Source organism: Panthera uncia, chromosome E1 (assembly GCF_023721935.1).
Source record: "Panthera uncia isolate 11264 chromosome E1, Puncia_PCG_1.0, whole genome shotgun sequence".
NCBI classification, from domain to species: domain Eukaryota; kingdom Metazoa; phylum Chordata; class Mammalia; order Carnivora; family Felidae; genus Panthera; species Panthera uncia.
In genome coordinates, this window is record NC_064814.1 from 17,946,072 (window position 1) to 17,966,702 (window position 20,631).

A 20,631-nucleotide genomic window follows, 5' to 3' on the forward strand; every position below is an offset into this window, starting at 1 on the left:
TAGTTTGTTTATATATATATAAACAAACTACGGTGATGAGTCAAAGCATAGAAATAAAATCACATGGTATATGATTGATAAAACCCATACCACCTGGGTAAAAAAAAAAAAAAGAAAGAAAAACTAAAGACTCATTGTGCAACCTTGAGTAAGTTTTTTGACATCTCATTGCAACATGTGAACAGTTCCTCAATTTTTAAAAGGCTTTTTTTAAAGAAAATAAATCCTATATAAATAAAATTTTATTTCTGGCTGTACCATGTGACAGTAAGATACATTGCATGACACTTCATTCCTGAATATGCCGGCACGTATCTCCCAAGAACAAAGAACAAGACATTCCATATATCCACAAAGCAAAGACCACAGGCAAGAAATTTAAGATTGCCTCAATACTATACCATACTATTTACCTAATATATGGTCCATATTCAAATTTCCCCAAATGTCCCAAGAATATTTTTCCTTGCCCTCTGTGCTGGCCCACCCCCTGTTAATTCAGAATCCAATCAAAGATTGGGCCTTAAATTTAGTAGCTGGATTACTTTAGTCATTAATTGAGGGCAGTTCCCCAAGTTAACAACATGTTCTTTTAAAAAGTTTTGGCTAGTCGTTTTGTAGAATGTCTTTCAATTTGGATTTGTCTGATTGTTTCCTCCTGATTGATCCAGGTTAAGCATTTCTGGCAAGAATCCACAGGTGATGTCGTGTTCTCAGTGTGTCACAATGGGAGGCACATTATGCCAGTGCGTCCTATCGCTGGTGATGTAAAATTTGCTTACTTGATGGTATCCAATATATTTATCTACTGTTTATAATTAATACAGAATCTTATAATGCTTTGAGACAGCGTGAATTCCTGTTCCCCAATACTGTTTCCTTCAGTGGTTTTAGCATCCATTGATGACTCTTGCTTGAGCCAATTATTACCGTAATAGCTTAAAACGGTCACCTAGACCTTGTAGTTGGTGTTGCTTTTCTAGCCCTGATTTCTGGTTTCCCAACCATGATTCAGCCTTGTCCCTTCGATTACGCTGCTTTTGACCAGTCTGGTTAACGGTCTTCCTAACCCTTAGAACTAACCACCAGGCCTTTTTGCATTTACCACAGCGTCCATGAACCAAGCCTCGACAGAAAGCAAATATTGCTCTAAGCTATATCGACTACTACTAATGATCATGAGCAGTATGTTCTAGCTCTGAATGCAGAGGTAACACGCATTCTGAGTACAACTTTGAGAATCAGAAAGCTAGTTGGATAGATGCTACTTTTGTTCACGTGTCTTTTACATCCAGCTCTCAGATCACAAATTATACCACAAACAGCAAAGGTATCATCTTAAGGAATCAAACCTGATCTGTTTTCCATTGTCCTCAAAATGATACTGTTAGACATGGAGTGAGCAAGGACAGTGACTTTCCACGTCATGGACCACAGTGGATAATAATCTTTTGAAACTGCAAATGGGGGTATTTTGTGCAAACTTCTTTTTAGCATGTACTGTTATATTAGAGAAAATTACAGATTTCGTAGGTGGCTGGTTATAATAAGGTTAAAAAGAGAACCATAAAAGTTGAAGACATCAGAGATCACATCTAAAAATAAAGCAAATGCTTTTTACTTTCTATAAGACTCAATGAGAAGTCATTTAAGGAAAAGAAGATCAGCTTCAGAGACCTGTAAATATGGATTCTATAGTTCTCACTGGCCCCCTGCTTTGTAAATTGATTTTAGTAAATTTTGAAATCTGCAAACAAATTATTTTACTGTACATCCATCCAGGTCATCCTCTTTATGTTAAAAATATGAAAGTAATGGAGCACTTGGGTGGCTCAGTTGGTTAAGCATCCAGTTCAAGTCATGATCTCACGGTTCGTGAGTTCGAGCCCCACATCGGGCTCTGCACTGGCAGCATGGAGCATGCTTGGGATTCTCTCTCACTCCCTCTCAAAATAAATAGAATAAACTTAAAAAAATATAAAAGTAATACTAATAATGAAACAAACTTCATAATGACTACTGCAATAATAAATGTTCAAGGGGCGCCTGGGTAGCTCAGTCAGTTAAGCGTCTGATTCTTGATTTTGGCTCAGGTCATGACCTCCCTCTTGGTTTGTGAGTTCAAGGCCCCCCCCCACCCCCCCCCACCCCCGTTGGGCTCCATGTTGACAGTGCAGAGCCTGCTTGGGATTCTTTCCCTCTCCCTCTCTCTGCCCCTCCTCTGCTTGTTCTCTCTCTCTCTCAAAATAAACAAATAAACTTCAAAAAAAGAATCCTCGATAAACAGAGTTATCCTTATGATAAAATTCCCTCTTTGTCAGTTGGTAACTACCAGTGGAAGCTATTTGTGGTCAAGAGGAGAACTTTTCTGGCCAACTCTCCACAGCCATGCAAGATAAGCAGTCAAAACATTGAAATGTTTACTCAGTTCTCCAAAGAAGGCACCCACCCAGGAGAAGAAACTAGATTTCTCAGTTAACTAAATGAGATAACCTAATTCCCTAAAACCAAGCACAATTTAGTGATTGAAAATGAGTCTTTTTTTTTTTTTAAGAGTTTATTTTTAAGTAATCTGGGCATCCGATGTGGGGATTGAACTCACAACTCTGAAATCAAGAGTCGCATGATCCATCAACCGAGCCAGCAAGCTGCCTCGAAAATGAGTCTTTTTTTTTCTTTTAAGTTTATTTATTTATTTTGAGAGACAGAGAGAGAGAAAAGGAGAGGGACAGAGGGGGGGGGAGAAAGAGAGAGAGAGCGAGAGAGAGAGAGAGCGAGAGAGAGAGAGAATCCCAAGCAGGCTCCATACTGTAAACACGGAACCCAATGTGGGGCTTGAGCTCACGAACTGTGAGATCGTGACCTGAGCCGAAATCAGGAGTGGGACGCTTCACCGACCGAGCCACCCACGCACCCCCCAAAAATGAGTCTTAACCAAGAAGAGATAATAATAATAAGAAGCTGGACTTGAAAGCCAAGGTCCTTCTCAGGACCGGGGTGTTCTCCATCCTGGAGCACTGGAACTTTCATTTTGCTGTCACTTCTCTCCCTAGATAACTTTACTCATTTGTGTCTCTGGGTCATGACCTACACACCTCTCCGAACTCCAGATTCCTATATCCAACTCCTTACCTGCTGGTTCCAGTTGTAAGTCTCAATGGCACCTCAAACTGACTGTACCTCGGGTGAAACCCCTGCACTGTTCCCCCCGATGGCAATCAGGGTCAGGAGACAAAGCTGGATATCCTGAGGTCATACTTACGCCCCCCTCCTCTAATGCATCAAGTGCAAAAGCAAGTTGGTCTGTTTCCAAAATATATCTATCCTTCCTCTCTTTATCCATTGTCACATCTCCAGCCCAAGCCACCATTATCTTTGGTCTGGATTATTACCACCACTTGCCAACTGTCTTCCCTCCTGCCCCCACTCTTGTTCTCCCTACCACAGTCTCCACAGAACAGCCAGAGCAAACATTTAACAACATAAATGACGTACAGCAACGTGGTCTCCTAAAGTGGATTCTGGAACCGAAAAAGGACATTAGTGGGAAAACTGGTGAAATCTGAATAAAGCCCACGGTTATGAGAAACGTAGCGGGTTTACGTAAGATGTTAACATTAGGGGAAGCTGGGTAAAGGGTATATGCAAACTCTGTCCTATCTTTGCAACTTTACTGTAAATTTAAGATTATTCCAAACCAAAAAAGTTTATTTTATAAGCCCATAAATATCGTGTCTTGCCTTTGTTTAAAATACTTGCATAGCTTCCCACTGTGCTAAAATCCAAACTCTTTGCCATGGGCTCACAGGTCTTACGTCATCGAGCTTCCAATACTTTTTTTTTGTCGTTAGGTTTATTTATGTAAGTAATCCTAATGTAGGGCTTGAACTCATGACCCCGAGATCAAATGTCACATGCTCTTCTGATGAGTCAGCCAGGTGCTCCTCGATACTTAAAAAAAATTTGGGGGGGGGGGGTTGCGCCTGGGTGGCTCAGTCAGTTAAGCATCCGACTTCGGCTCAGGTCATGATCTCATGGTTCATGAGTTTGAGCCCTGCATCGGACTCCTCGCTGCCAGTGTGGAGCCTGCCTGGGATTCTTTCTGCCCCTCTTTCTGCCCCTCCCCTACTCACACTTTCCCAAAAATAAATAAAAACTTAAGAGAATAAAAAACAATTTACAAATTTCATTTCTGAACAGCTACTGCTCTGGCCACTGGTTTTCTGACAGTTCCTAGAACATATCAGGCTGTGTCAGGGGCTGTGTTAGTCCCTGTGGTAGTTTACGAGGGCTGCCTTAACAAAATATCACAGATGAGTGGCTTAAACAATGCAATCCGAAGCTACAAGTCCACAATCAAGGTGTTGGCAGGTTTAATTTCCTCTGAGACCTCTCCCCTCAGCCTACAGGTCGCCATATTTTTGCTGTGTCTTTATATGGTCTTTCCTCTGGACTGACACACCCCTAGTTTTGTGTGTCCCAGTTTCCTCTTCTGTAAGGACAACGGTCAGGTTGGATAAGGGCCCACCCTAATGGCCTCGTTTAACTTCATCAACCTCTTCAAAGCCTTATCGCCAAACACAGTCACGTTCTGAGGTACTTCAACATAGGGGTCCTGGGAGGACACAATTCCGCCTACAACAGTCTCCTTTCCTGGACAACCCTTCAGACGGTTGGCTCCTTCCGTGCTCACGTGTCACCTGGACCCGTCACCTCTTCCGAGAGGCATTTCCTGACCACCTGGCTTCGAGCCGAGCACCTCCCCCCACCTCTCCACCGTATTTATTGCTTTCTTTGCATTTACTACAGCTGGAATTCTTTGTTTACCTGCTTGTTCATCTGTTTTGCCCTACTCCAGGAAAGGTGGAGGCCTCGTCTGTCTTACTGCTGTCTCCTCACTGCTGGTTATAATGCCCAGCACATTAGTATCAATGCTTGTTCACTAAGAAATAGCTTACTGACAATTCGGACAAAAGCAGGGTCTTGCTAGGAAATCATTAACGGAGTTAATGCCCAGGTATGACCGTAACGGAAAAAAACCTAATATTTTCACAGCACTTTACAGTTTATGAAGTGTTTCCAGGGAAATGAACCTGTATGAATCCTCGTGATGCAAGCATTATTTACTCTCCTTTCTCGATAAAGAAACCAACACTCCATTGCTTAAGGTCACGAGGCTGGGACTTCAATACTGATCTTTTTGTTTCACAAGGAATGACTTTGTGTTCTCTGATTATAACACAGCTGAACCAGAAACTAAATAGATTCACATACCACTTTTAGGCAACCTCCAAGGAGAGCTCTGTGAAGGACATAGACGCATTCTTCCAGGAACTAAGCTGGACATTCTTTCCACCTGATCAGAGGAGTCTTGTTGCTGAGGAATAATGGCTAAACAAGAATAAATACGGTGCCCTAAGGCCCTTTTACTGTGTGTGTGGGTGGTGCCGGTGGTTACATAAACACGCTTTTTGTAAACTGTTCTGTTTCCTGTGGTGTGAAGAAGCGAAGAAATTGGGAGAACCTGATTTCCTAAGCGTTCACAGTTGGTTTTAAATAGCGCTTAATATTTCCTTTAAAATCTATACTTCTCAGCTTGGACACACCTTAGATTCACCCGGGGGAGCTTTACAAATCCCAATGCCCAGACCCCTTTCCAGACAAATGAAATCAGACTCGTGGAGGGATGGGACAGTGGCATCAGTGAGTGCTAAAGCTTCCCCAAGTGACTTTAATGCGTGGCCACCACGGACGACCATTGGTCTAGACTTCAAATGGGGTGGGGGGAGGGGTTGCATATCTTACCCCCAAGAGAACATATCAGGTTTAATTGGAGGATGGATAGATTCTCTAAAACTGCAGACACTCCTGATGGGAGACTTTGGCATTCCTAGAGGGCTCATGTTCTATGCTTCATGTGTCTTACCTGCCTTAACCCAGTCTGCACCCAGGACCAATAAAATCAGAAACCCAGAGGGATGGAACTCAGCCATGAGCTGTTGTTCAAACTTCTCAGGTGACTCCAGTGTGCAGCTAAGGTTGAGAGCCACTGCTTTAAATGGTGCTGACTTTGTCTGGAAGAGGAAGTAAAGGCACGGCGGCTGGCTCCCCATTAACCCCACTGAGCCACAGTCGCCCAGCGGCAGCTACACAGGGACTCTCCCAGACCTAGATTTATGGCCTCGGACAAACAACAGATCCCTACCCTGGCGTGGTGCTGGCCTCCCCAGCACTAATTAAAACCTAAACAAGTCTCATCACTACGCGCATAAAATAAATGGGCCTCAATTTAAGACAACTTTCCCACTGTGCCCCGGTGAATGTAATCACAATTTACGGGGTTTTCACAATCATCAATATACGCGTTTTATTTTAACAAGCAGGAGAAGATATTTATAGCTAGTCATCCCACTACTTTTTTTTTACTAGATAGCGGGACATGTAAAAAAAAATTACTTGCACGGTAATTGATAATGGGATGGCAACATGTACTCTATTCAATCACTCATCAATATGATTATCACTGGCGTCTTTCAATTTAATTATTGCTTCTTATCGTCTGTCATCAATTTCATTAAGTTTTTGGCAGGTAGGGGAGGAAACAGGGTACAGATAGCAATATGAAGGATGGAACGATAAGACTATACGCTCAGAAGATGCAAAGAAATACACTGAGTTTATTAAATAATTTGGCAAAGCAGTGAGACCAGAGAAATAGCCCACGACTCCGCTATTTTCTCTAGCAACTAGCTATGCCTCCCACCAACAACTCCGTACAGCTCCCCGGACAGAAAAAGGACATGTCAGCGCACACCATCTGCCGAAGGCTCTAGCTTTGAACCCCTGGACAAAGCTATCCTTTAACAGTTTAAGTATTATTACATAAATATGTATTTGTCACGTTCTGATTTTGAAGCATTAACAAGTTTTCATTTTGAATGAAAACCAATGAAGTCTTCCTTTGCCGCCTCCCTAGGACCAACCTTGAAGCAGCTGGCGACCAACAGCTGCTGTTGAATATGGAAATCGGAGGAAGGCGAACGGGCAAAGAAGTCTAATCAGGCCAGGGTTGGCCTGTCTGGTCTAAAGCAAGACCTGGGGATCTATGGAGTGGAGCCAGGCAGAGGCTGGGGTGGGAGCTTAGACAAGTTGGGCGCCATGACAGAGAGAGGAAGCCCAGGACCCCACGGGCAGTCGGCAGGCTGGGGAGGAGGCGGCAATCCAGGGGACAACAGCTGGCATTTCTCCTGGAGGCAGCAAACTGTGTTGACAAGGACTGCATGCAAGTGCCCGGGGGCTTAGCGCTTCTCTTGTGGACCGGCCCAGGTCTCCGAGGGCAAGGACAGAGGATGCTGATGCCAACCCCGGGTCCTGACTTTAGGGTAGCTAACCTGGGATTTCAAAGTCCTACCAGAGTAGTGAAAAGAACTCAGCACCTACCACAAAGGGATACAAGATAATAAAATGACAACCATGGACATTCTTCTTGACTGTTTGAATTCAGCAGAGAGAATAAACCAGAAGATCACACTGGTCCTATCAACCCATGGGGATCATGGTGAGCCTGCGCATGCCCTCACACCTCTCCGAATGGCGCAGGTACAATCTGCTCATGAGGACAGAGCCATAGAGGAAAAGAGAAAGCAGGAGAATTTGTTTGTAAAGACCGAAAGATATTTGAAAACATTTCTCCCCCACCCTATTTTCAGATTGTGCTGCTTAACGTAGTGCAGGCACGTCTGCTCTGTATCACCCGTTTCCTGATGGTCCTCAGCCATATGGAAACATCAAAAAGGTCGAGCCCATTTCAAGTACACTTAAGTGTGGAATACAGTGCAGCCATTAAAAATGATACAGGGAAGGGGCGCCTGGGTGGCTCAGCCAGTTCAGCGTCTGACCTCGGCCCAGGTCATGATCTCACGGTTCACGGGTTCGAGCCCCGCACTGGGCTCTGACAGGTCAGAGCCTGGAGCCTGCTTCGGATTCTGTGTCTTCCTCTCTCTCTGCCCCTACCCCGCTCATACTCGCTTGCTCTCTCTCTCTCTCAAAAATAAGTAAACACTAAAAAAATTTTTTTTTAAATCATATAGGGAAGGATACATCACGACATGTTAAAAACAGTCTACTGAGTGATTCAATATTGGGGGAATTGGTCAAAAAATACATTTATTCATGGTCTGCAACATGAACATGAAGTGCTATCAGCAGTAATCTCTAAATTACAGAAAAGTTACTGGCTTTTCTTTTCCTTTTTTGGGGGGGTACCCTTTTGCATTTTCCAGGTTTTAATAACCATGTATTAATTTTCCAATCAGAAAAGTCATTATTGGGGCGCCTGAGTGGCTCAGTCGGTTAAGCATCCGACTTCGGCTCAGGTCATGATCCCTGCGGTTTGTGAGCTCGAGCCCCGCGTCGGGCTCTGTGCTGACAGCTCAGAGTCTGGAGCCTACTTTGGATTCTGTGTCTCCCTCTCTCTCTGCCCTTCCCCTCCTCACACTCTGTCTCTCTGTCTCTCTCTCAAAAATAAATAAACATTAAAAAAAAAGAGAGAGAAAAAAGTCATTATTTTACCAAGGGTTCAAGTTTAAGTACGATGTAACATTATTTTAGACATCGAGGTTTTAATGTAGTTGGCCACCACAGCACCTTTTATTTCAGGCCGCTGACAGGGATACGGTCCAAAACTTTCCCCTTGAGGTTACCAACCACCAAGGGACACTAACCATTGGAGATCCTGAACTTATGGGGGGAGGGTACCCCAGCCAGTGGCATTCCTCTCTCCTCTGGAAAGTTCCAGGAATTCTGGAGAGGGCATTTGGCTGGGACAGATGGTGAGATCTATCAAGTGGTCAAATTCTGAGATCTGCTGGGTGCTGTTCTGATGTGAGTCCCTCCAACCAGGGGTGAGCAAACATTTTTCAAGTAGTAAATAGTTTAGGTTTGATGGGCCACATGAGCTCTGTTGCAATTATAAAACTCTGCTGTTGTAGCATGAAAGCAGCTTAGACGATACACAAATGAGTGAGTGTGTGGTTGTGTTCCAATAAAACTTTATTGACAAAAAAGGTAGTTTGCTGACCCCTGATAAACTCCAGGTTTCTTAACTTAGTTCAGGAAGCTGAAGTGACCTGGTACAAGCCAAGTCAGTCCCTGCAAATATAGTAAATAACCCCTTGTCCGCATGTCGCGTTCCGCGGTTTCGGTTACCCACGGTCACCCGTGGTCTGGAAGCAGATGAACCTCCATCGGACCTCTCACCAAAAGGTCAATAGCGGCCTAATGGTTACGTCACTGCCTACATCATTCAACTCGTTTCACCTCATCACGTACGCGTTTTATCACCTCACATCATCACAAAAAGGCTGAGAACAATCAGATATTTTGAGAGAGAGAGAGAGAGAGATCATATTCATATAATAAAAGTTATTATTAGCTTTAGTAAAAGCTAAAGAATATTGTTATATTGTTCTATTTTATTACCGCGGTTGTTGATTTCTTATTTGTGCCCAATTTATAAATTAAACTTCATAATGGGTACATATATGTAAGAAAAAACCCAGTATATATACAGTTCGGTATTATCTGTGGTTTCAGGCATCCCCTGGGGGTCTTGGAATGAATTTTTCCTCTCCAGCGATGGCGGGGGACAACTGTACAGGGCTCATTACGGAATGCTGCTCTGGCAGCTCCTTCCGCTCTCAGGGCTTAGCAGTGGTGGCTCTCTACACTGAAGGAAGGGAAGCCCCTTATTGTGCTTATATTTTAAATTATTTACTCTGTTGGTTTTTGCCCCAGCTAAACTAGGAGTACCTGACGTTTGAGAATTGAGCCTGCATTTTTAATACCATGCATACAATTCATACAGTGACATATAAATAGAAGGTGCTTGATACGCCCTTGCTGAAGACTGAGTGAATAAATGAATTTCCTCCCACACCAAGCTGGTGTGAAAGGTAGTTCTTGAGTGACGCCCCTTGGGAACCACTCACGCTCTGTCCAGGCAGATTCCACCTTGAAAGGGCAAGCTGTGTTCCCCACAAAAACACCTACACCTTCTAGAAGAATTTGTTACTGCCACAGGCAGGAACTTTCTAGAAGATATTTCTAGAAGATATCAATGTAAAGAGCCATAGAGTAGGCCTGGCCAAAGCTGTTCTTTCTAAAGGGTTTCTTCGTTCTTTTCAGTGACGGTTTTCACCTGAATAAAAGATTTCAAGTTGCTGATGCTTGGGAGTCCTTAGATCTTGCCTCGTGGCACTCCGTTACCTCCACAACTTCCTGCATCCTGTTTTGCATTCCCTTGGCTGTGTCAAGGCACCACAGGGATCACCTAGTCAGGAAACTCTCTCTTGACCATTATGACCCGGTCTCAGTCTTCATCATTCTCCACAAATGCAAAACACGTAAATGACGTAGCAGAAGACGTGTAGCTTCTCGATCCAGGCTCTTCCCTGAGTGGATCCTGATGGAACCCACAGCCCAATCTCAGGGTGAGGCTCTCGACAGGTCAAAACATCCACTCCCCAAGAGAAGGCAATTCAAAATTATATTGCCCCAACAGAAAGAGGCTGGCGTAAATGCTAGGTCAGAAGATGGATTCTCAGCAATACTAAGCAACTTCATGGCTGAGATCCAGTAAGAGTCAGAATGTCCCACAAGGTAAGTATTTTGCAGGAGGGGTACGCTGATTTTAATGTGGGATATGTGTGTCTATATGTGAATATAAGCATAGTCCCGAAAAAATATACAGCATGCGCACATATATTTGCTTGTATTCATTTTTCTAGGTAAATGTGAACAGTCACTGAGAAGACGTATGCTCAATCCAATGACCAGAAACCGAATCCTGGAGTTCAAGGTCCCCACCGTCCCCCTCAAATGCCAGTGAAAACCACCGCAGGCCACAGAGATTTCCGCACGGAGGCCCATGGAAAGTACATAAAGATGGGAAGAAAGGCGGGACTGCAAAGTAATTCCAGGGAGCAATCCCAGGGAAATGGCCCCAGAAAGCAAATGCCAGAACTTGTCTGGGGTCCTAGGTACAGATCCTCCTGCTGGGCGCTGGGCCTGGCCACCCAAGGGGCTGTGAAAAGTGCCGCGACTCTGAGAGCCCAGCGGATGAGGGCACAGTACAAAATGGGGGTTCTACAAATGTCCACTGATGGATAAAGAAGACGTGGTGTATATATATACAATGGAGTATTACTCGGCAATCAAAAAGAATGAAATCCTGCCATTTGTGACAATGTGGATGGAACTGGAGGGTATTATGCTAAGTGAAATAAGTCAGGCAGAGAAAGACAGACACCATGTTTTCACTCATGTGGAATTTGAGAAACTTAAGACATAGGGGAAGGGAAGGAAAAATAAGTTACAAACAGAGAGGGGGCAAACCATAAGAGACGCTTAAACAGAGAACAAACTCAGGCTTAATGGGGGTAGGGGGTGGGGGGGGCAGGGAAAATGGGTGATGGGCATTGGGGGGGGGCACCTGTTGGGATGAGCCCTGGGTGTTGTATGTAAGCGAAGAATCATGGGAATCTACCCCCCAAAACCAAGAGCACACTGTAGACACAGTATGTTAGCCAACTTGACAATAAATTATCAAAAAAACCCCAAAACCATGGGGGCTCTACTCACGCGGTCGTTGCTTCCCTTGTTGTCTTCATACTTGGTTTCTATATGAATGGAGAATTTTGGCAGAAAGGAACACTACGGGGAAAAAAAGGAAAGTTTCATTAGCATACCATTCTTCCTCTCTTTACACCCTCAGCACAGCCGCCGGATGCTCTCCTGACCATGACGTCGGGAGCACCATTCTCGATCAGCAATGTTAAGATACCAGGTCAACATCCAAATTCGGACAGAAAAGCCGCCTTTGGCAACATGAACACGATCGCATCCAGAAGCCAGGCCGGAGAGAACGACCAAGCAATGGAAGGCACGTTGTCCATTTCCAGAAAGAATACGTTCTGTCAGTCCTACCACAGGCTTTAGAAAAGCGAACCCCTGAAACAGAGGCAGGTCCGGTCCCGGGGTGCTGACCTCTGCGGCGAGAAGCTGTCACTGCTGGGGACCCAGCCTTCACCTTCACGTAAGTATTCCCATAAAGCGAGGGAGGTAGTGAGCATGGGAGAGCTTTAAGATAACAGATTACCGAAGTCAGACACACCTGGCTGTTCGTTTCGAATTTATGACTGGATAGCTATGTGAGTTTGGACAAGTCATTTAATTTTTCTGAGCCGCGGCAGTATTAATATGGGGATAATAACTATTACCCAGTAGTGACTTTTTGAGGGTTAAGTCATCACGCGTGTAAGTCGTGTAAGTGCCGGGCGCAGAGGAGGCATTCAGCAAATGACAGCAATTGGCTGCAGTGAGCTTGATGTAAAAGGCAGCCCCCCTTTTTTGCCAGTACGAGGGGGAAAAACCCCCAAACCCTCTGCCCTACCACCCCAGCCTCACTGAACCACATTGTGTGTATTAAGTGGACTTCAAGGGTTAAGGTGGCTTGAGAAGAGGCTTTTGATGGATGTTGACGTAACCTCCCTCCTGCTGGCACTGAGCTGCCCAGTGACTTCCTCGGCCACCAGAGATGGGACTGAAGGCCTAATAGGTACAATGACCCGGCAACTCCACTGGGAGCTGCAGGTGTCGGAGAAATGAGACTCCTGCCGATAGGCTCACAATCCTGAGTCTGGCTCTTTCATTTATTTACCCCACGTGCACAGAGCACACATTCTATACATCAGGCACCAGTCTAAGTACGTCCAAGTGCTCGTTCATTTATTCCTCCTAACTATGCCATGAAGTAGACACTACTGTTACCAGCCCTGCTTTAGAGACGACGGAATGGAGGCAAAGAGAGGTTAAGTAAACGGCCCATGATCACACAGCTCATAAACAGTAGCATCAAGATAACAAGGCTAGTGGCCTGGTCCCAGTGTCCTTGCTTTTCATCACCCCTGCCCCCAAGCTGGTTCTCAAAGTGGGGTCTCCACACCTGTAGCAGTACCTGTCAGAAATGCCAATTCTTGGGCCCAACCCCGTACCCACTGACTCAGAAACTCCAGGGAAGGTGCTCGGGCATCTGTGTTTCACAAGCCATCCAGGGGATGCAGATGTGGGCTTGCACTGGAAAACCACCTCATTACCCCGCGCATGGGGAGAAAACAGTGCACTATCTAAAATCCATTAGTCCCCAATCCCTCACCCCACGTGCTTCATCCCCCCAAGTCCAGGATCCCCTTTCAGCCTAGCTGAGAACCCCGGTGGCATGTGTACAGGAAGGCAGAGGCCTTGGACGTGCCATTGATAATTCTGACATCACGTGACTGTGTGCATTCGGCGTTCATCTGTCTCAATCCAAGTGAAACAAGCAAACTGAACCGTGACTAAGGAAACACAGAAACAATCAATCCCAGTAATTGCCTTTATGGAGAATGAGGCTCTGAGATTATTCATTAACACCTTCTTTGCTGTCTCCTCTCAAATCTCTCACTCCACAGTTGCTGCCCTCACACCCTCTGTCCCTGGGGGTTCCAAGGAGGGGCTGCTCTTCATGAATCGAGGCCCTGGAGGAATCGGAGCGATTCAGAGCCCCATGGCAGAGCTCTTGACATGTGAACCTGGAGAGATGCACCTGCCAAGACCCTTTTAAAAATGTCAAGCCTTCTGGCAAACTGATCGGTCCTTTTTAACCCATAATTCATCTGAGAATCAACTTAATGCGTGCATAGAGCCAGATGGTGAGAGAACAGAGCCGTCTTGGGTGGGGAGCTGGGTCCGGGTGCATCAGAGTGGAACCCCACAAGGAGTTTTTATCGGTTGAAACTGTAAACCACTTAACTAAGGTCAAACAAATGAATCCGGGTATTCAACCCAAATACGAAATGCAAAACTCTTATGCAAATTAGCAGATGCTGTTATTTTTGAGTCAAGGGCTTAGGTTATTTTCATATCAGAATGGCAATCTTGCCAGAGGCAGGGAGCACACCTGGCTCCGGTGAGGCAGCGGGGAAAACCCGGATCGGACAGGTCAACTCCGGGCTGGTCAAGGTCTTCCCCTATAGCACCGGTTCGGGACTGACAATCTCCATGGGCTATCTGATGGCTGGTTCTCAGAGCCCCAGAGGCTGGTGTCTCAGCCTCTGAATGTGGAGGATCTCTGGCCTGGGGCATTTCCAGAAAGATCACTAAAAACTTTCCGGCTAGAAGTCTATCTCGAGATCGAGTTCTGCTTGCCCTACACAGGTTAACTTCCCTAAAGACCCAGCCCACTAATCCTAGTAGAGCCTCGGTGATTAAGCAAGGTTCTTCTTTCTCCCTGGCTGACTTCCTGTTGTGTCTCACTACTGAGGTTGTCATAAATCCCTTCCCTTCTCTAGACCACCCAGGTCTAGAGAAGTCTGCGGGCTTCCCTCTTCCTCCCTCGCAACTAGTAATTTTGATCCACAGTTTAACGAGACCATGTGATAGAAACACCAACAACTTCCCTCTCCTCCACTGCTAATCTGCTTATTTCTATATGCTGCCTCTTATTCCTTGTGAATCAGACCAAGGTGTCGCTTTCTGTATTCCAGTGGAAAATAATGCAACGACAAGGACTGAGGCAGTGAGGGCAGCAGACCCAGGCTCAAATCTGAGATGTGTGGATTTGAGCAAATTATTTTGGCATTCCCGGCCTCAGTTTCCTCGCAACAGAATGGAGACCACCCTTCTCTACTCTGTAGGAGTGTTGAGAAGATCACTGAGATCATTCCAGTAACCCCCAGCACAGTGCCTGGCACATAGCAGGTGCACAGCAAAAAATTTTAAGTCTCTTCCCTGGAAACTTGTTCCGTCGATTACTTGCATCTTCTCCCTGCTTCCTTCCTGCAGCCTAAAAATATCATGAAAGGTGTCATCTTCCTAAAAAACTAGTATCAAAGTACCCTTGGTGATGTTCCTTCCTTCATCCACAATTAATTCCATTTCTCTTTGTCTCCCCATCAAACTCTATTAAAAAAGTAGCCCATGCTCTGCTGTTTTTTCGCCTCTCACCTCTTCTCAACCAGAGCAACAGGGTATGGAAACAACCGAGAATCAAAGAATTTTCAAACAAACATCGCTTCCCCGTCGTCCACACCCTGAGGAACTCTCTATCCTGTTCAGTAGGAGTCAAGAATTCCACCTTTCTGGAAAGCGGTTCCTTCTCTGCCTCCCGTTCCCTCCCCCACCCCTTCAATGGAGGGGTCCCCTAGGATTTTGTCCTCTGCCCTATTTTCTTGTACCAAACCCTTTCCCCTGGGGAATAATCTCATCTGCCCCTCACTTTTCCTAGACCATGTTATCCGGCTGCCTCCCAAGCTGACGTCTAACCCCACCTGCTTTTCTCACGTATGCAGCTGCCCGCCGGCCATCCCTAGCAAGGGTCCAAACTGAAAGGTCCATACTGAATTAGAATGTTCTCTGCACTGTATGAGATTCCTGGGGCTGCCGTAACAAACTGGTACAAGCAGGGTAGTATAACGCAGCAGTTTACCTGCTCCGTTCTGGAGCCCAGAAGTCTGAAATCAAGGTGTTGGCAATGCTGCCCTCCCTCGGAAGGCTCCAGGGAGAGAACCCTTCCCTGCCTCTTCCAGCTTCTGGTGGCCCCAGGGGCTCCCTGGTTTGTGGTTGCCTCCCTCCAGTCTCTACCGGTGTCTTCACATCACCTTCTTCTCTCTGGGTGTCCTCTCCTTTTCTTATAAGACACCAGTTACTAGATTCAGGCCATCTTAAATCTAGTGTGATTTCATCTTGCACCTTGAGGTCCTTAACTAACTATATCTGCAAAGAACCTATTTCCAAAAAGGTCACGTTCTGAGGTTCCAGTGGACACGAATTTTGAGGGGACACCATTGTAGCGAGGGACACTACACTCACCCATCATGGCCAACGAACCCCCAAATCCTGCTGGCTCAGCTTCCCCCCTTAAAGGCAAGACCTAGAGTCTTCTATATCCGATCCTAATTTTCTTTATATCTCTGTCCTGTATTCCTCCCAGAGTCCACCACAGAAGAGTGCTCGCCACTCCCTGGAACACTTCTGTCTGCCATGTTTTTTTTTTGTTTTTTGGGTTTTTTTTTCCTGCCTACAGTTCCCTCAGCCTGAAGTCTCCTACACAGCCCATCTCAAATCCCATGTCAGAATGCTGACCCCATGTGTGCGGGTAGCGTTCTGTTTGTACCTGTGTCATAGCACTTATCTCCTTGTCCATCATCACCATTAGCTGCCAGGTGTCCGCCTCACCAGCCAGAAGATAAGTCTGCGACACTGTTCCATCAAGAAGACCCCCTCCTCACTCCCTGCTGTCACGAGGAATGGCGTAAGTCACAGTCACCCCGTCATTCGGGCATCAAAGCTTCTGTGACGGAGGGCTTTGCTCCAGCTAGGAATACACCATCTCACCTGGTCACTCTCACATTTCTCAAAGTGGAGTACCCCACCTTCCAAACCTAGACTTTCTCCAAACACGTCACATCCCCTAAAGATTCTGACACATTTCCATCGGGGAGGGGGATTCCATAACACTGGAGGAATGATCAGGAGTGTGGGAGCAGAAAAAAAAAAAAAAAAAAAGGGAAGCCAGACACAACCAACTGGAACATGCTGCAGGAAGGGAGACGTCAGGAGCGTCCCCCATTGGCTGAACCTGGAAGGCGTCAAGGGATGCGGGGGACTCCTATGCTCTCTAGGGCACAGTCACTTGGGAACAGCGAACACTTCAAGTCCCATCTGGCCCATGACCCAACGGGAAGGACAACCTGAAGGAAAGACTAAAACCCTCCCGCCAGATAGAATGCCCAGATGGCCCCCAAGATTCCCAGCCCTTGATATACACACCTGGCACAGTTCCTTCCCCTCAAGTGTGGGCAACACCTGTGAGCACCATAGGGTAGGAGCCCCTCTGATCGGATTACCAGGGTGATCAGTTGGTGCACCTTACATAAGACTTCTGTTTTGAAGAAGCAGAGATTCTGGCTGCTCTTGAAGAAGTGAGCTGCCATGAGGGGAGAGGACCATGTGGCCAGAACCCGAGGGAACCCTCCAGGAGTCGAGAGAGAGAGAGACCTTGGGAGACCAGCCAACGAGAAAAGCGGACTTCAGTCCTACAACAGCAAGGAACCGATACTTGCCAAAAAACTAGTGAGCCTGAAAGAGGACCCTGAGCCTCAGATGAGACTGGAGCCCAGCCGAGTGAGGCTCTGAGCCAGGACCCTGCCAACCTGCGCCCAGGAGACACTCTGAGGCCGTAAATGCGTGTTGTTTAAAGTTGCTACGTTTGTGGGAAATTTGTTATGTGACGATAGAAAAGCCAACACAACACCCAACCTCAAGAATCCAACCACTGCTTCCCTTTCAAATCACCCATCCGGCTTTCATCTGAGTAAAAGATCACTCAAGTTGAAGCGTGAATAGGTCCCAGGAAATGGGGACTCTGTGCTCTTGGAACTTAGTAGCTCCGGCTGTGAGGTCAACTGCTTTGTCAATGACCACAGAGAGAGCAGGACACAACGACCCCACAGGAAGCAAGAATACAGTAGAAGGAATACAGATTTTCGAGTGAGATGCACGTTAGTTCGAGCCCCGGCTTCTTTTTTCACAAGTTACCGTGTGATTCGGAGTAAATTCCTTAGTCCCCTTTGAGCCTTCGTTTTCTCACCCATAAAACGGAGACGATACCAACCTCAGCACCGTGGGGTGAAGACTGAATGATCTAACAAAGGGCCATGCAGTGTCTGCCAGGACAGGTCCTCAGGTGCTGGCCCGTCCCACTGTACCGGTCCTCACGAGATCCCACAGGCTCCGTGGGGAGAAAATAAACTGGGTGGGGAGATCCTCCGCTGCATAGGTGCATGGACACGCTGGGAGGCTGTGGGCTTGTGGGTGCGGTGCAAGAAAAGGACACTTGATTGGTCCTTCCCACGATGTGGGTGGTGGCCATGCCACAGAGCGGGTTTGGGCTTTTTCCGCCTCGCTCTGCCGCCGGACCCGCTCTGTTGTTGAGGACGCGTCCTATCGTCCGTGCCCACAGTGTCCTCCTTTTCCTGAAAGCCTGGGAGCTCCTGCCTCTGAGCAGGGGCTCGATCCCCTGACCTCTCCTCTGCTTCCCTCAACCCCCTGCCAGCTTCAGGCAGGGAAACAAGAACACTACCGGGATCCCCGTGGACTCTCTTCTTTCCTAGATGTAAAGCCTCTACGCCTGCGCGTTCACTCAGCCTTATTACAAAAACTGAGGTTCAGGCGAGTTGAAAAATAGCATCACAAAACAGCATTTGGGAGCCCCGGGGGCCCCACGAGATGACCCTGCTTACAGGCTGAAGACTGGGGCAGTGACTCTAGGGTAGTAAGATGAGGCAGGGAGACAGGCAATAAAATGCCCTAATCCCCTTGGAGCCTGGGGGACACCATGAGTCACTTCAGCCCCTCCCTGCTCTCCTTCCTCTCCTGGGCCCTTTCAAGATCTGGAATCTTCGTTCTCACGAAAACTCTTTCTCCCTTTCTCTTCTTGACTAGAAGAAAAACAGCTTGGCCAGGAGAACTGTAACAAATATTCACCTTCTTACACCCAGGGTCTGTTTTGCCCCTAACCCCGTAAAAATAGTAGCAGGGTCACGGAGAAATCAGAGAAACGAGGCAGAGTTCTGCCGTCATCTCCACTTTGATTTGCTAGCTTAGATCCTCCGGAGCCAGAAGAGTCTCAGTAGGGCTGCTGTCATCTGCTCCCGCTGTGACCAAGCTTCCTTTGTACCCAGTATCTACACATCTTTCATTTGCCTTCCTAACGCAACGGCAGCCAAGGAGATCGCCGGGTACCTGTGAAATCTCTAGCACCTAAAGCTGAATGTGCAGGAAAGTGATGGTTCTTTGTCGAACATTTGAACGCATGTGCTTGTATCTTTTGGAAGTGACGAGAGAATCTGCAGTTGGGGAAAAAGAATGCCAGGAAAAACAAGCAAAGTGCCTCCCTCGGCTTCTGCAAGAATAATTTTCCAGACCAAGCAACTCCCAGGTTCAGTGTCGGGAAACGAAAGCAGCCTATGCAAAATGCACGGCAGGGCTGAATTTTCAATTCACTACAGACATGCTTTGGAAAAATGAAAGGGCTATTTTTAGTCCAGTGATTGATTAGGGTTGCTATGGCAATCAGAAACACTTACGAGAAGAAAACTAAATGTAAGCAAGTCTTAAAGAGAAAGGGGCAAGCCCATGGGAATTTCATAGTTAGCTTCTGGGTGGTGCTGAAAACCCTTTCTGCAGTCCCCACACGTGCACAGAGAGAGCAAATGGTGGCTGCAGAGACCCAGGCAGGGGAGTCAAGTCTGAGGCTCTCCAGGGGGCTGCCCTTCAGAAGCGTGCGGTGACAAAACTTCTGGAAGAATGAGTGCCATTCAGGTAGAGGATCGCCATTCCTGTCATGCTATAGAAACCCACAGCACCCATGAAAACCATGAGCTAAAGGGTAGTAATCCCCCCCTACGTCAGTTTACAAAGGAAAGTGAAAATCATATTCTCTCTCACAGTATAGTTCTTTTTAAAAAATTTTAATCTTTATTTATTTATTTTTGAGAGAGTAAGAGAGAGAGAGAACTCGTGCCGTGGGGGAGGGGCAGAGAGATGGGAGAGAGATGGGGGGGGGAGAGAGAGAGAGAGAGAGAGAGGGAGAGAGAGAATCCCAAGCAGACTCTGCATTGTAAGTGCGGAGCTCAGGGTGGGGCTCGAACCCAGGAACTGTGAGATCATGACCTCAGCCAAAGTCATATGCTCAACCAACTGAGCCACCCAGCCACCCCTCCGTTTAACCTTTTGAGGAACTGTCAGGTGGTTTTCCAAATCGACTGCGCCATTTTGCATTCCCGATATGAGGGTTCCAGGTTGTCTATATCCTTTCCAACATTTATTACTTACTGCCCAGGTGTTTCTTCACCTTGGGAAGTTTTGGTATATCTTTGGGTCAAAATGATGATGCAGGGTAACCACAGTCAGCCTGCTTTATGCCCATGCTGAGACAGACATGACCCAACACTGAGGTAATGGTGACCATGATATGAGGTAACGATGACCATGATATGGCATTATTCCAAGTATTTGATCTATAATAATTCTGTTATTAACCCTTCACCCTCGTACAACTCGATGAGGGATGTACTATCATTACCCCCATTTTACAGATAAGAAACAAAGGCACGGAAAGGTTAAGTCATATGCCCCAAATCACGGAACATTTACATGATGGAGCTGAGATTCAGCGCAAGCTGTCAGGCAAGGAAGTTCGTGCTTGTGACCCTACATTCTGCTGCCTCTTGAGCACTGGGAAAGCACACGAGTGCTTCGAGTGGAGTTGAGCACTCGGTCGGGGGTGATGGTGACTAAGGCAGAGGCTTTGCTTTTCAGTTTGTCCTGTGGCCCCCGAGAACAAAGAAAATGTGTGTGTGTGTGTGTGTGTACATCTGCCAAATGATAGATGTGTCCTACTTCAAACAAGCCCGAAGAAGAAAATAACTGTTTACTCAAAAGATAAATTGAGGGGCGCCCGGGTGGCTCAGCCGGTTAAGTGTCGGACTCTGGATTTCAGCGCAGGGCACAATCTCACAGTTTGTGGGATTG

The 20,631-nt window shown here is 46.5% G+C and overlaps 1 protein-coding gene across 9 annotated transcripts in view; it reads right to left on the reverse strand.

Annotated features, from left to right (window-relative positions):
* Positions 1 to 20,631, reverse strand: part of PITPNC1 (phosphatidylinositol transfer protein cytoplasmic 1) — a 268,872-nt gene that overhangs the window by 81,027 nt on the left and 167,214 nt on the right. For all 9 annotated transcript variants that reach the window (XM_049636382.1, XM_049636381.1, XM_049636384.1 and 6 more), the window contains one exon: positions 11,641 to 11,712. In XM_049636382.1, coding sequence (XP_049492339.1) covers positions 11,641 to 11,712 — 72 coding nt within the window. The remainder of the gene's footprint in view (positions 1 to 11,640; positions 11,713 to 20,631) is intronic.